Here is a 12,911-nt window from a genome sequence, read left to right as displayed (position 1 = left end):
CACACACACATAAAACTGAATCTTTTGACTGGTGTGAAATGGTACCTCATAGTGGTTTTGATTTGCATTTCTCTGATAATGAGTGATGTTGAGCATCTTTTCATGTGTTTGTTAGCCATCTGTATGTCTTCTTTGGAGAAATGTCTGTTTAGTTCTTTGGCCCGTTTTTTGATTGGGTCGTTTATTTTTCTGGAGTTGAGCTGTAGGAGTTGCTTGTATATTTTTGAGATTAGTTGTTTGTCGGTTGCTTCATTTGCTATTATTTTCTCCCATTCTGAAGGCTGTCTTTTCACCTTGCTAATAGTTTCCTTTGATGTGCAGAAGCTTTTAAGGTTAATTAGGTCCCATGCTGGAGAGGGTGTGGAGAAAAGGGAACCCTCTTACACTGTTGGTGGGAATGCAAACTAGTACAGCCACTATGGAGAACAGTGTGGAGATTCCTTAAAAAACTGGAAATAGAACTGCCTTATGATCCAGCAATCCCACTGCTGGGCATACACACTGAGGAAACCAGAAGGGAAAGAGACACGTGTACCCCAATGTTCATCGCAGCACTGTTTATAATAGCCAGTACATGGAAGCAACCTAGATGTCCATCAGCAGATGAATGGATAAGAAAGCAGTGGTACATATACACAATGGAGTATTACTCAGCCATTAAAAAGAATACATTTGAATCAGTTCTAATGAGGTGGATGAAACTGGAGCCTATTATACAGAGTGAAGTAAGCCAGAAGGAAAAACATAAATACAGTATACTAATGCATATATATGGAATTTAGAAAGATGGTAACAATAACCCAGTGTACGAGACAGCAAAAGAGACACTGATGTATAGAACAGTCTTATGGACTCTGTGGGAGAGGGAGAGGGTGGGAAGATTTGGGAGAATGGCATTGAAACATGTAAAATATCATGTAAGAAACGAGTTGCCAGTCCAGGTTCGATGCACGATACTGGATGCTTGGGGCTAGTGCACTGGGACGACCCAGAGGGATGGTATGGGGAGGGAGGAGGGAGGAGGGTTCAGGATGGGGAACACATGTATACCTGTGGTGGATTCATTCTGATATTTGGCAAAACTAATACAATTATGTAAAGTTTAAAAATAAAATAAAATTAGAAAAAAAAAAACTGAATCTTTTTGCTACACACCTGAAACATTGTGAATCAACTATACTTCAATAAAAAAAGTGGTCCTTTCCTTTCTTGCTTTTCCTCTAGCATTAGGTACCTCAAAATTAGCCAGAAATGCTAAGTAAAGAGAAATTTATTAATAATTCATAGTTTACAAATCTAAGCCAGTAAAACCCAGAGCACGTTGTGGTACATAGTGAGAATGATGGGGTTCAGAAATCTCTTGCTTATTTCAAGTCCGATCAGTTTTGTTTTAAAATTAGGAATGATTCAATAACCATTTAGTTGCATGAATGAGGTAGATAAAGAACAGAGTCCAGTTTTCTATAGGTACTCCTCAAGGTGTATCTAGAACCTGTGAAATGCCAATCTGCTTTTTTTAGGGCTGTCTTTTTTATCTTAAGAATAACATTTTCACAAATATTTATTTTTATTTCTTTCCATGGGAAAACAGAACCAAAAAGTTAAATATGTGGACCTTGGAGGATCTTATGTTGGGCCAACTCAGAATCATATCTTAAGATTATCCAAGGAGCTAGGATTAGAAACCTACAAGGTGAATGAAGTAGAGCGTCTGATTCACCATACAAAGGTAAGCCTGGAACAACCTTTGAAGGATTTGGAGATTATTCTGTCAGTATTTCCATATATTAGTACAAATTCCAGATCCTCCCCTCAGACAACCTCCTTTATCCTTGAATGATGCGTATGTATTTTATAACTATATTTCAACCATTCTAAGAATTTTCTTTACAGTTATCAAAGGCTAATTCTAAATCTATTTGGGAAGGTTATTGATGAAGTAGTATTAACCATTTGGTAACAAGATGAACAAAACCAATAGAGAAAAAACATTTGTGATTAATTAAATACCTCTATTAAAATAATTAGGGCTCTTTCATGTGATACAAAAACTTGTGAACAGTTTTACAAATGCTATCTTAGACATCATGTGATAGAGTATTTGCAATATGTCTAATGTAATTATTTTGAAATTTGGTTATTATGTCCTATATATAGGCTAAACTCACTTTCTTTTGGAGATTTACATAAACATAGGTCAAGTCCCAAATTTCATCTTCTGTGGGAAAGCTCCATTGATCTCCCTCAAATTTCTGTGAGTTTACTGTGTCTCGCATTCTCACGATCATTTGTGGTCCACGGTTCTTGCTTCCATGACACGTATGCTCATTCACATTCGTGGCCTGTGACTCTCTTCTTTCGTTTGCTCTATGTCAACCTGGGTTCGAATTCACCTCTTTGTCTTGACTTTCTTTGGACTACCCCGAGCATTTGTGTACAGTAGACTGGACTGAAGTTTTGAACAATGGGGGTGAGGGGTTCAATCACAGAAACTTAAAACTGAATATTGGACATTGTTATTCTAGGAAGCTCTTCAAACAGGGTGCCCTTGGTGATTTCTCACTGGCCACATTTTTCTGTGAATTCCAGTCTCCCACCATGTTTCTCCCTTTAGACTCTTCTCACAACTCCCTGATGCTTGTTTTCCCAGCATCTCTGTCTTGGTCCAAAATATCACTGATGTTCTCTGACAGAGATTTTTAATTTCAATCTTTCCTCTCTCTTCCTCACTTACCTCCTTAAAGGATTTGAGCAATATAGAGACAAGTTCCTCACTGGAAAAAATTGTACCCTTAGGAGACAGAAGAAACTATCAACAGTTAGTTTTGAATCACATAATAGTGTCGATGTGTTTATTATTTGTGGGTGATAATATTAAGAAGGACAAATAATAGACTATATGTTGTGAACTGTTTAATGAAACAGAAAATAAAAATTTATCTGATTTGGTATAATGTGGGTAACATTTATAAGAAATGTTTTGTTTGACCTTCAAATTTTGTTTTATGAGCCTTTTCACCTTGCTTCCATATGTGTCTAGTGGGAAAAGAGACACATGAATTAGAAATGAAAATGAAGCATGGTAATAGCGTGATTTATTGAACATTCATCAGCAACTCTTTGTAAACATCGTTCATTGTGTTCCCGGCTTTTATATGTAGATCATCTTGACCGATTTCTTCTGTCTTCATGTCCTAACATTTAAGACTTGCAGAGACTGAATTCCCAGAACACTAGGATCTCTTTTAAATTTCTCTGGACAAAGGAGATGATGACTAGAAATTAAATTCATTTTTCTGTCTTTGTGAGGGCAGGGTTTCTTGGCAATCAGGGGCTATGTTCAGGACACTTTGTTTTTCTGGAAATCTTTCCGCCGACACTGTGTTCCTTGTTTGAAAGAGATTGCTCACAGTCATCAACTGTGGCAAGGATGTTATACTTGAATTTTTCAGAGTGATGACCAAATATGCTTCTTTCTTTAGCTATTTCATATAATCCACATGCAGCTAAGAAAATAATTAAGCACTATCTCTGATTTTATACAGAATACATATGCCAACATTGGTCTTCATGAAATTCAAATGAATGTTATTGCTTTCTAATTATTACAAAAGGAAAGCAGGTTTATTGTAAAAATATAAGAAGAAAACTTGGGTAGAGGAAAAACAATTACAAAACCCCTTCAATAATCTTATGTAGAGAAAATCACTCTAAAATATTCTTTTGGTACATAGATTTTCATGTTCCTGTATTGCTATTTTCTGACCTCTGCTGGAGGAAATAAGAAATATCAGTACACTTTAAAATATTGTATACATATGCATATGTGTATATGTTTGATATACTTACTCTTTAATTCTCATCCTGAGACAATTAAAGCACTAATGAATTTATGAAACAAAGATTTCAGTTTTCAGTCCACTGAAAACTGGTTGTATCCAGTGAAGTGTTACTTGATGATAAATAATAATAAAGATTTTAGAGCTAAAAAGTCCTCCCTAAACTAAAAATTTGTTCTCCACCATCATCACTTCCATGTCTTTGCTTATATGTCGTTTTTCTTCTTTTGAATCTGTAAAAAGCATCTGAGATGCTTCCATCCATTTCTGGAATTATTGACCAGAGCTCTGACATCTGATCTCCTACTACATGACAAAGAATGTAGTTCAGAAATTTGTTTCCTCTGTAATGGTAGGAAGTACTTTGGCCATTTGGACATTACCTATTTCAACAACTACTGTTCCCAAATGCAAACAATTATTCATGCAAATATCTAGTATATTTGTGCCTTGTTTCTTCAGTGGACCTGCACTCTATTTCTCAACCCAAAGCCTGAGAATGTCAAGAGTATCAAGTGTGTTACTTCTCATATTGTCAGATCCTGCTATTCAAATCAGCCTGCTCAAGGACTCTGTTTTTTCAGTTTCTTACATGATTGTTAACGTAAGACAGAGTTTTACATGCAGTCTTAATAACATTAAGCTAAAGAATTTGAAGTTGGTTGTTGGAATTGAAACTGGTGAAATGGATGGAGCTACTCACAAAGAGGGGTGAGGGGCCCTAGCAGCCCGTGATAGGCTAGCTATTCAAAGGAAGGACATCTTTTCTAAGAAACGAGGACCCTCAGTATCACCAGTTCTCTGATAGTACTGGAAGAAGTGGTCTGTTGACAGTTGGGTTGTGCCCATGCTAATCCCATAACAAGCATGCATCAACCTCTAATGTGTTATGATATACGGGGTGTTTTGCTCTCTGCCTCTGATCTCCAGAAATATTTCTGTCTACTGAGTGGTACTCATTTTTAGTGCTACAGTAGATCTGTCTTACATTGCTAAAAAGTGACTTTCCAAACCCTTGTTCATGAATTGGTACCAAGCTATATGGGGATTTTATTATCAGTGGGAAAATGATCACCTAAGCTCAAATCTATATAATTTAGAAAGTGTTTTCCATACTTCTCAAATCGGTGATGCAGTCCTTCATGCTTAATAATTATTGTGAAACAGCTACTCAAGTTTATAATCTATTTCACAGTCATGTTGATTTCTGCTAGGATGGTTTAGAAGGCAGTTGTTTACATGCCTTGGAAGTGAATTGTGAAAAATGTCCCCTTTTAGGGACTAACTCATAATTAAAGAGAAAAATACAAGAAATATAAACCTCTTATGGAATGTTGCTGCATTTTGCCTTGCGCCTCTTCCTCTTTTATCTTGTGTGTGTGTGTGTTTGCATGCTCACATGTGTGGTTATTGTGTTTTTGTTTGTTTTTTGTTCTTTCAGGCTCATACTTTGAAGGAGTTTTGTACAATGTAGGCTATTGACATTCAGAGTTTCTCTGTCTCAGAAGTTTTATAAGTCTGAAATTTAGAATGAGTGTCAAGTGAAAATATGCATGCAACTGCTTTAGGCCCAAAGGCTGAACTGCTAGGCATCTGGTGAATGTAAAGATGTAGCATGACTTAAACTTAAGAGTCCAACTTCACACTGATAGTTGTGTGTTTCCAAACTTCAGCTCTTGTGATAAACTGAAAAAGAAAGAAAGAAAAAAAAAAAGATGCTCTGGTCTTAGTCTACTTCCCAATGAGCAGAAGCCAAGATCACTGTCAAAGTCCCTTTTGTGTTGTATGTGGTAAATATCAATGCTTGAAGGGATGAGGAGCTATTTCTCAAATACTTTGCCTATGTGTCGCTGCTACAACTGCTATTGCTTAAACAGCTTTGTGGAGGAGGCACCATTTGGCAGAACTTTTCCATTTGTTGACAACACTGAAAGCCAACAGAAAATACGGTACCCCCAGAGGACATAAAGGCGTAGAGTAGAAACTAGATCTCTAGCGATCAGACCAGTTGGGTGAACTTCTTGGAAGAGATCACTGTCTCTCTGTGTTGGGGAACAGCAATAGAATTAGAGGAAACGTTGAAAAAGAAAATACTCAAATTTGAATTGCATTTGGCTAATGAAAACCATCCTAAGATGTAGGACTTCAGTATCTTGCAGAGATCAACAGACCAGGAGTGTCCAGTCTTCTTCAGACTCTTAGTATCCCCTTCTGCATGCCTCTCCCTCCAACATTATTAATCCAGAGAAGCCTGGATCAAAGTCGAGGGTGTACTTGCTTTTCTCACAATGACAGAAGAATCCAGGAACAGGTTGGACAAAATCTTGTATTTCACCCAGGAACAGCTGCCATTTTCCCAAGAACTTCACACATGCCACCCAGAGCTCACTGGTTCTGAGATGGGCTTCCTGAACCTTTTCTTCCATACATACCCCTACTCCACTTCATTTCTTATTTGTTGGAAACAGATATGTCTTATCATCACGGGAATATCCCCCCCCCCCCCGCTAAATATGTAGAATAGTAATTTCCTCTTCAGCAGGAAAAACCTATTTGTCTAGTGATCATTCTGAAGCTTATGTTAAGTTCTTCTGGAAAACAAAGTGCTAATTTGCGTTTATGAAAGACAGGCAGATTTTTGACATGTAATTGATGAGGATGATGCTTTCAGTGGCTGAATGTGGGGGAATATTTGGGGGATAAGAGAGCAATTTATTCTAAGCCTTCAAGGTTTCCTTTTAGAATTTAAAATATGATAAAATCAGTAAAGAAAGTGAAGTCAGTCAGTTGTGTCCTACTCTTTGCAACCCCATGGACTGTAGCCTTTCAGGCTCTTCAGTCCATGGTATTTTCCAGGCAAGAATACTGGAGTGGGTTGCCATTTCCTTCTCCAAAATCTGTAAACATAGTCTCTATGTAAAAATACATGCACACACATCTGGATAAATTTAACAATGGTTAGAGTTGTGGGTAACACAGAGTTTTAAATTATAGTGAAGGTAGAAGGTAGAGAATGTATAGAATTCAGTTATGGTAGTGAAGTTCATGAAAGGAAACAAGCCTGTGGCTTAAAATCTTGTGGGAAATGTTTACAGCAGCTGTACCATATCATCATGGAGTATGGCCAAGTAGTCCAACTACTTGACTACATGCGTGCTCAGTCATGTCTGACTTTTTGTGACCCCATGGACTGTAGCCTGTCAGGCTCCTCTGTCCTTGGAATTCTCTAGGCAAGAATGCTGGAGTGGGTTGCCAGGGGATCTTTCTGACCCGGGGATCAAACCCTAGTCTCTTGTGTCTAGGGCATTGGCAGGTGGATTCTTTACCACTGTGCCACCTGGGAATCCAAGTAGTCCAAAGGAAATGCATTGGTGAGGCCCAGCTCATCAAAGGATGGCGACTAACAAGGGTGATCATATAATAGGTCAAAGCTTCAGCAGCCTGTAGGGATTGGCAGGAAGTAGAAGATGGCCTAAAATATGTTAGTCTACCTTGCCACACCCTCACAGAGCCCATGCCTTTCTATTGGCCTCTGCTTCAACTAGTAAATAATAACAATGGGAACGTTGCTCTGTTATGGACATCTAGAACCTTCCAAGTGCTTTCATGCATGACATCTTTTTTGTTTTTTTGTTTTTTTTTTGACTGCTTGGTATATGGGATTTTAATTCCCTGACCAGGGATGGAACCCACACCCCCTATAGTGGAGTCTTAACCACTGGACCATCAAGGAAGTCCTCATGATATCTTATTTGGACCTCACAATTGTGAGTCTCAAATAGCTAGAAGTTTTGTCCCCGTTTAACAGATTAGAATGTAAAGGCTAAAGAGATTAATTGCATATGGCAGGAAGCGATACAGTCAGAGCATGAACTGAGATGCCAAGAATACACATTAAAGAGCTTGCTGTCCTCTGTATGGGAGACTTTTTGTCATTTCCATCTGAGCCCCAGCACCTGCCTTTGTCCTCCTTCTTTCCTGCCAAACTTACACTCTAGCATCTTGGAAAAACCCTGTTGAAGATCCTCCCTTCTTTAAAATTATCTGCAATTGGCTCCAGTTATTCCACTAACTTCTTCCCAAGTCCTGTATTCTCTTCACTTTCTTAATTACATTCTGTGAAAAGCAGTTTGGAAGTAGAAAGTGAAAATCGCTCAGTCATGTCCGACTCTTTGCAACCCCATGGACTATATAGTCCATGGAATTCTCCAGGCCAGAATACTGGAGTGGGTAGCCTTTCCCTTCCCCAGGGGATCTTCCCAATCCAGGGATCAAACCCAGGTCTCCCACATTGCAAGCAGATTCTTTACCAACTGAGCTGTGAGGGAAGCCATTGGAAATAGAAAGAAGTCTGTTATTTGTACTTTAAGATTAAGACCCTGCCCCCTACCTTCCACACACACAGAGAACATATTTTGATTACATTTGACATTCTTGGATTCTTATTTTTGTATTTTCACATAAAATTTTTAGGTTTGCTTTTTTCACTTATAAATATTCACAGATATTTTCTAATGTCCTTAGACATTCTCTGTAGATACCATTTAAAATAGATATATAATATTCTGTCCCAAGAACATTCTGCAATGTAGTGGCTATTTTGCTGATCGGTTGCATTAGTTAAGTTTCTCCACTCTATTCAAACGGTCTAACATGTAATACAGATCTAATATAGGTTACTACTATGCAAGGCACAGGACTAAATAATTTAGTTTGTGACAATTTGAGGTAAAGTCGTTGTGGGATTTGTGGAATCAAAAAAATTTTTTTAATATGAAAAGAAACATAAAAAGGCACAGTGATTAAATAAAATAAAGCAGGAGAAAAAAAAGATTTCCATGGTGCAATTAAACCAGGAAAAGACTGCAGCCATAGATCATAAAATTTGAGAATTGATGGCAAGAAAATTCCTGACTGATAGCAAAAAAAAATTCATTCCTGGCTCTCCAATCCCAGAATTACTCCATTGCTGAAAGCAAACGTGTTACAAAGTAAAAAATCACTAAGGACTCTCACAGTTTCTTTTGGCCGCTTCAGGGTCGTTAAGTTACTTGGTCTGCTCTCCCAATCATCCAGGTGACAGTTTTGCCAATGCCTTACCACTTTCTCTGGTGGCTTAGATGGTAAAGGATCTACCTATTAATGCAGGAGATCCAAGTTTGATCCCTGGGTCAGGAATATCACCGGCAGAAGGGAATGGCTACCAACTTCGGTATTCTTGCCTGGAGAATCCATACATGCCATGGACAGAGGAGCCTGGTGGGCCCCAGTCTATGCGGTCATGAAGAGTTGGATGTGACTAAGCTAGTGCTTTCTCTACCTTTCAATCATGTGCCATTTCTTTCCTGGGCACTTGCACCAGATCCACTAAGCTAATGGTACACAATTTAAAATTTTGTCCTAGCAGTGCTCCACTTCAAGTTATCATCACATGGTGACTCCAGATAAAGAACTCTGGAATGGACCAGCTTGGATGAAATTGGCACTCAACATTAAATACATTTAAATAAAGATTTAAACATAAAGAATTAGAAGAATTATGATTGTAGTACAAAATGTACTATAGTTTGTTTTTTAAAAAAGCCCCTATATGGTCAAACATTATAGAATATATAAAATCTGAATGTGAGGAAGGTGAGAAAGGAAGAAGTATAAGAAAGATGAGTATTACTTGAAAATTTCCATCATAGCATGGAATCAGTATATACCAAAATTATACTTGTAGCTAATAAAAAAAAAGAGTCAAATCTCTTAATGATCTTTATGATCTTTTGACTTTATGCCACAGGGCTCTTTCTCTTGTTTTAAGCAACATGCATTTGAAGTTTAACCCTTTCTTCAATTCCCTTCAGTTTGTGTTTCTTCTGACTGAAGTGACTAAGCACACATGCATGTCATTAAAAATAGCAAATCTTATCTGATTTGATTCTCATATATTTGTATTTCTTTCTTTGCTCCTCCTTCTCGTCATCTCTTACTTCTCTGTTTCCTTCCTCTTTCTCTCAGTCATCCATTTGTTCACTTGTCCATCCATACCAACCATCCATCCATCCTTCTTTTGATGTTGTAGACGCATACACAGAGGTCTGGAATGTCGTGTTATAGCTATTTTTTTTAATCTGGAGTAGTACGATTTGAAGTAATGTGCGGCCTTCTTCATTGTATTTTTGAGTACTGCTCAAACTTTTTATGGACAGCTCCTTTCATTTTTACTTTAAAAATGTAATTAGACAAATACTCTACTTTTTCATATTCTTTACCATTATACTTTATGACAAGATACTGAATATAATTCCCTGTGCTATACAGTAGGAATTTGTTGGTTATCTATTTTGTATATAGTAGTGTATATCTGCTAATTCCAAACTCCTAATTTATGCATCCCCATACCTTTCCCCTTTAGTAACCATAGTTTGTTTTCTACGTAAAGATGCTACTTTGAGAATTCATGGTATATGAGAAGAGGTTAGGCCCAGTGTTTCCAGCAGATCTCTGTTATTCTCACATGCCAAGGCAGCAGTCTCTTGGGTGACATAACTATTAACAAGAACCGAACTGCTTCCAGCCAGGCTTAGCTACTGAGTTTTGACCCTTTGAGTTTAGACAGTCTAGATCCCAAAGCAGCTGTTTGAATGCAAACCCTCAAAGATTCTGATCCTGGTATTAATGGGCTGCAGAATTTTCCCAGTGTATTCCACACACACACACACACACACACTTCATTGACTTTTTTTGTGACCTTGGCCATGTTGTTTCTGCTTTGTACCTTGATTTCTCCATTTGCAAAAGGTGGATATTTGTACCTGTCCTATTTAGTGCTTTGAGATTTTAAAGAGAAAAGAGAACAGAAGCCACTGATTAACATTATTTTCACCAATAAGACTACTGTGGTACACTGAAGATACTAAGAATGTTTTGACAGAGCCTGTTTCCTTTCCTTTTGAAAACAAACTTTTCTAATAGGCTCTGAGGATTCTTACTACCAAGTAAAAATTTAAATGGTAAAACACCAGATAGGATAAAGCTATACAAGTTCTTTTCAAAAGAAAACCAGGTCAGTAAACTCACCCTGAAAATATTTTCACAGGTGCCTTATACAATGAAATATAACTTCTCTTACTGTAAAATCCAGCCTTCTTTATTTATTCCTCATATTTTAAAAAAAATCTGTATTTATTTGGCTATGCTGAGTCTTGCAGCATAGCCAAATGCAGGATCTATTTCCCTGACCAGGGATCACCAGGGATCACATTCAGACCCCCCTGCATTGGGAGTACAGCATGTTAGCCACTGGACCAACAATGTATTGGCTGCTCAATTGTGTCTGATTCTGCAACCCCATGGATGGTAGCCTTCCAGGCTCCTCTGCCCATGGAATTCTCCAGGAAAGAATACTGGAGTGGGTTGCCATTCTCTTCTCCAGGGGGTCTTCCCAACCCAGGGATCAAACTTGGGTCTCCTGCATTGCAGGCAGATTCTTTACCACCTGAGCCACCAGGTAAGCCCATTTGGACTACCCCCATACTAAGTGCCTTAGCGGCAGCAGCAGCATACTAAGTGCTCTAGTGGATACTGTATGGGAACAGCAGAGGCCTAGAAAGTTAGCAGATTCTGTGTATTTTTCCAAATGTTTCCAATCCAGCTTCAATTTTTTAAAAAGTCTGTCTAAAACATGTCTAGATCTTACAACAGAAACCCTACATTGTGGTGTAGATTAATTTTGCTTATTCTGTCAACTCCAAATGTATGGCATCACAAAGAACTTGGAAATATACAAAGAGTGAAATTCCTTATGTGCCTGTTGCTTCCTAAGAGCAAACCAGTTTGCTGCTGCTGCTGCTAAGTCGCTTCAGTCGTGTCCAACTCTGTGTGACCCCATAGACGGCAACCCACCAGGCTCCCCCATCCCTGGGATTCTCAGGCAAGAACACTGGAGTGGGTTGCCATTTCCTTCTCCAGTGCATGAAAGTGAAAAGTGAAAGGGAAGTCGCTCAGCCGTGTCCGACTCTTAGCGACTCCATGGACTGTAGCCTACCAGGCTCCTCCATCCATGGGATTTTCCAGGCAAGAGTACTGAAGTGGGGTGCCATTGCCTTCTCTGTAAGAGCGAACCAGCTTAGAATCCTTTTTTAAAAACTCTCCTAGGTACCCAGAAAAAGGCCATGTCCCTGAGGCTTTCATGTATAAGACAGTGAGCAAGTTGTAATTAAACAGGATTGAAGTAGTCAGAGATGCTTTCATAGAGAGCGCTTTGGACACTTCTCAAAACCTTGAAAGACACTGCTAAATGAATTTAAGGGACTAACTTTGTGGAGAGCATAAATACTTTTCCTATGGTCGCATTACTTTAATATTATTTTAATGAAGTTGTTAAACTATCCCTGACTGTGACTGACTCTGGAGAAACCACGGAACTGGCCCAAAGGGTTATAAATTATTATTGTCTTAAAATAGAGTTAAGGAAAATTCCTACAAGTAATAAGCTGTAGAGAAGATAAGGCTATAGTTAAGAGAAAGATGTTTATTCATTTCATCTTTGAACACACATGCTCCATGCAAAGCTTTGAGCAAAAGGGCGGCAGAGTGACCTGGAGCCTTTTACTGCTGACATTTACTGTTGCCTCTTTTTCAAGTTGGCAAATGTTAAGGGCAGCTGCTGCAGACAGTGTCTAGTCACATACAAACCAAGAAAAAAAAATTACAATTCACAATCACCTATAGTTTAGATTCTCACATAGAATTAAACACACATGTGCCTTGTGGTTCCTGGAAACTCAGTTCAAAATTGAATGTAATAATAGCCAATACCTTTTGAGATTCAAATATGTGCAAAGCACCATTCTAAGCATTTGATATGCATTATCTCAATCCTCAGGAAAGCCTTACAGCTATTACTATCTCTTATTTACAAATGAGGGCATTTCAGTACAAGATGTTTGGGTGATTAGCTCAAGTCTCTCAGTTGGTTAGTGATGATCCCCCTCAATCCAGAGTTTGTGTGCTTGGCTCCACAGCTGCGGTGCCAACCCCAGAAATCCTTATGAGAAAGGAGCGGAAGCCTCAAGAAAAACA

General features: G+C 38.4%; 1 protein-coding gene across 1 annotated transcript in view; it reads left to right on the top strand.

Annotated features, from left to right (window-relative positions):
- Positions 1-12,911, top strand: part of MAOB (monoamine oxidase B) — a 122,004-nt gene that overhangs the window by 47,682 nt on the left and 61,411 nt on the right. Inside the window, exon 3 of the mRNA XM_027533539.1 lies at positions 1,592-1,729. Within this exon, the coding sequence (XP_027389340.1) occupies positions 1,592-1,729 (138 nt within the window). The remainder of the gene's footprint in view (positions 1-1,591; positions 1,730-12,911) is intronic.

This window comes from Bos indicus x Bos taurus, chromosome X (genome assembly GCF_003369695.1).
Source record: "Bos indicus x Bos taurus breed Angus x Brahman F1 hybrid chromosome X, Bos_hybrid_MaternalHap_v2.0, whole genome shotgun sequence".
Taxonomy (NCBI): Eukaryota; Metazoa; Chordata; class Mammalia; order Artiodactyla; family Bovidae; genus Bos; species Bos indicus x Bos taurus.
The sequence above is the reverse complement of the archived record's forward strand: the minus strand, read 5'-3'. Positions and strand labels throughout refer to the sequence as shown.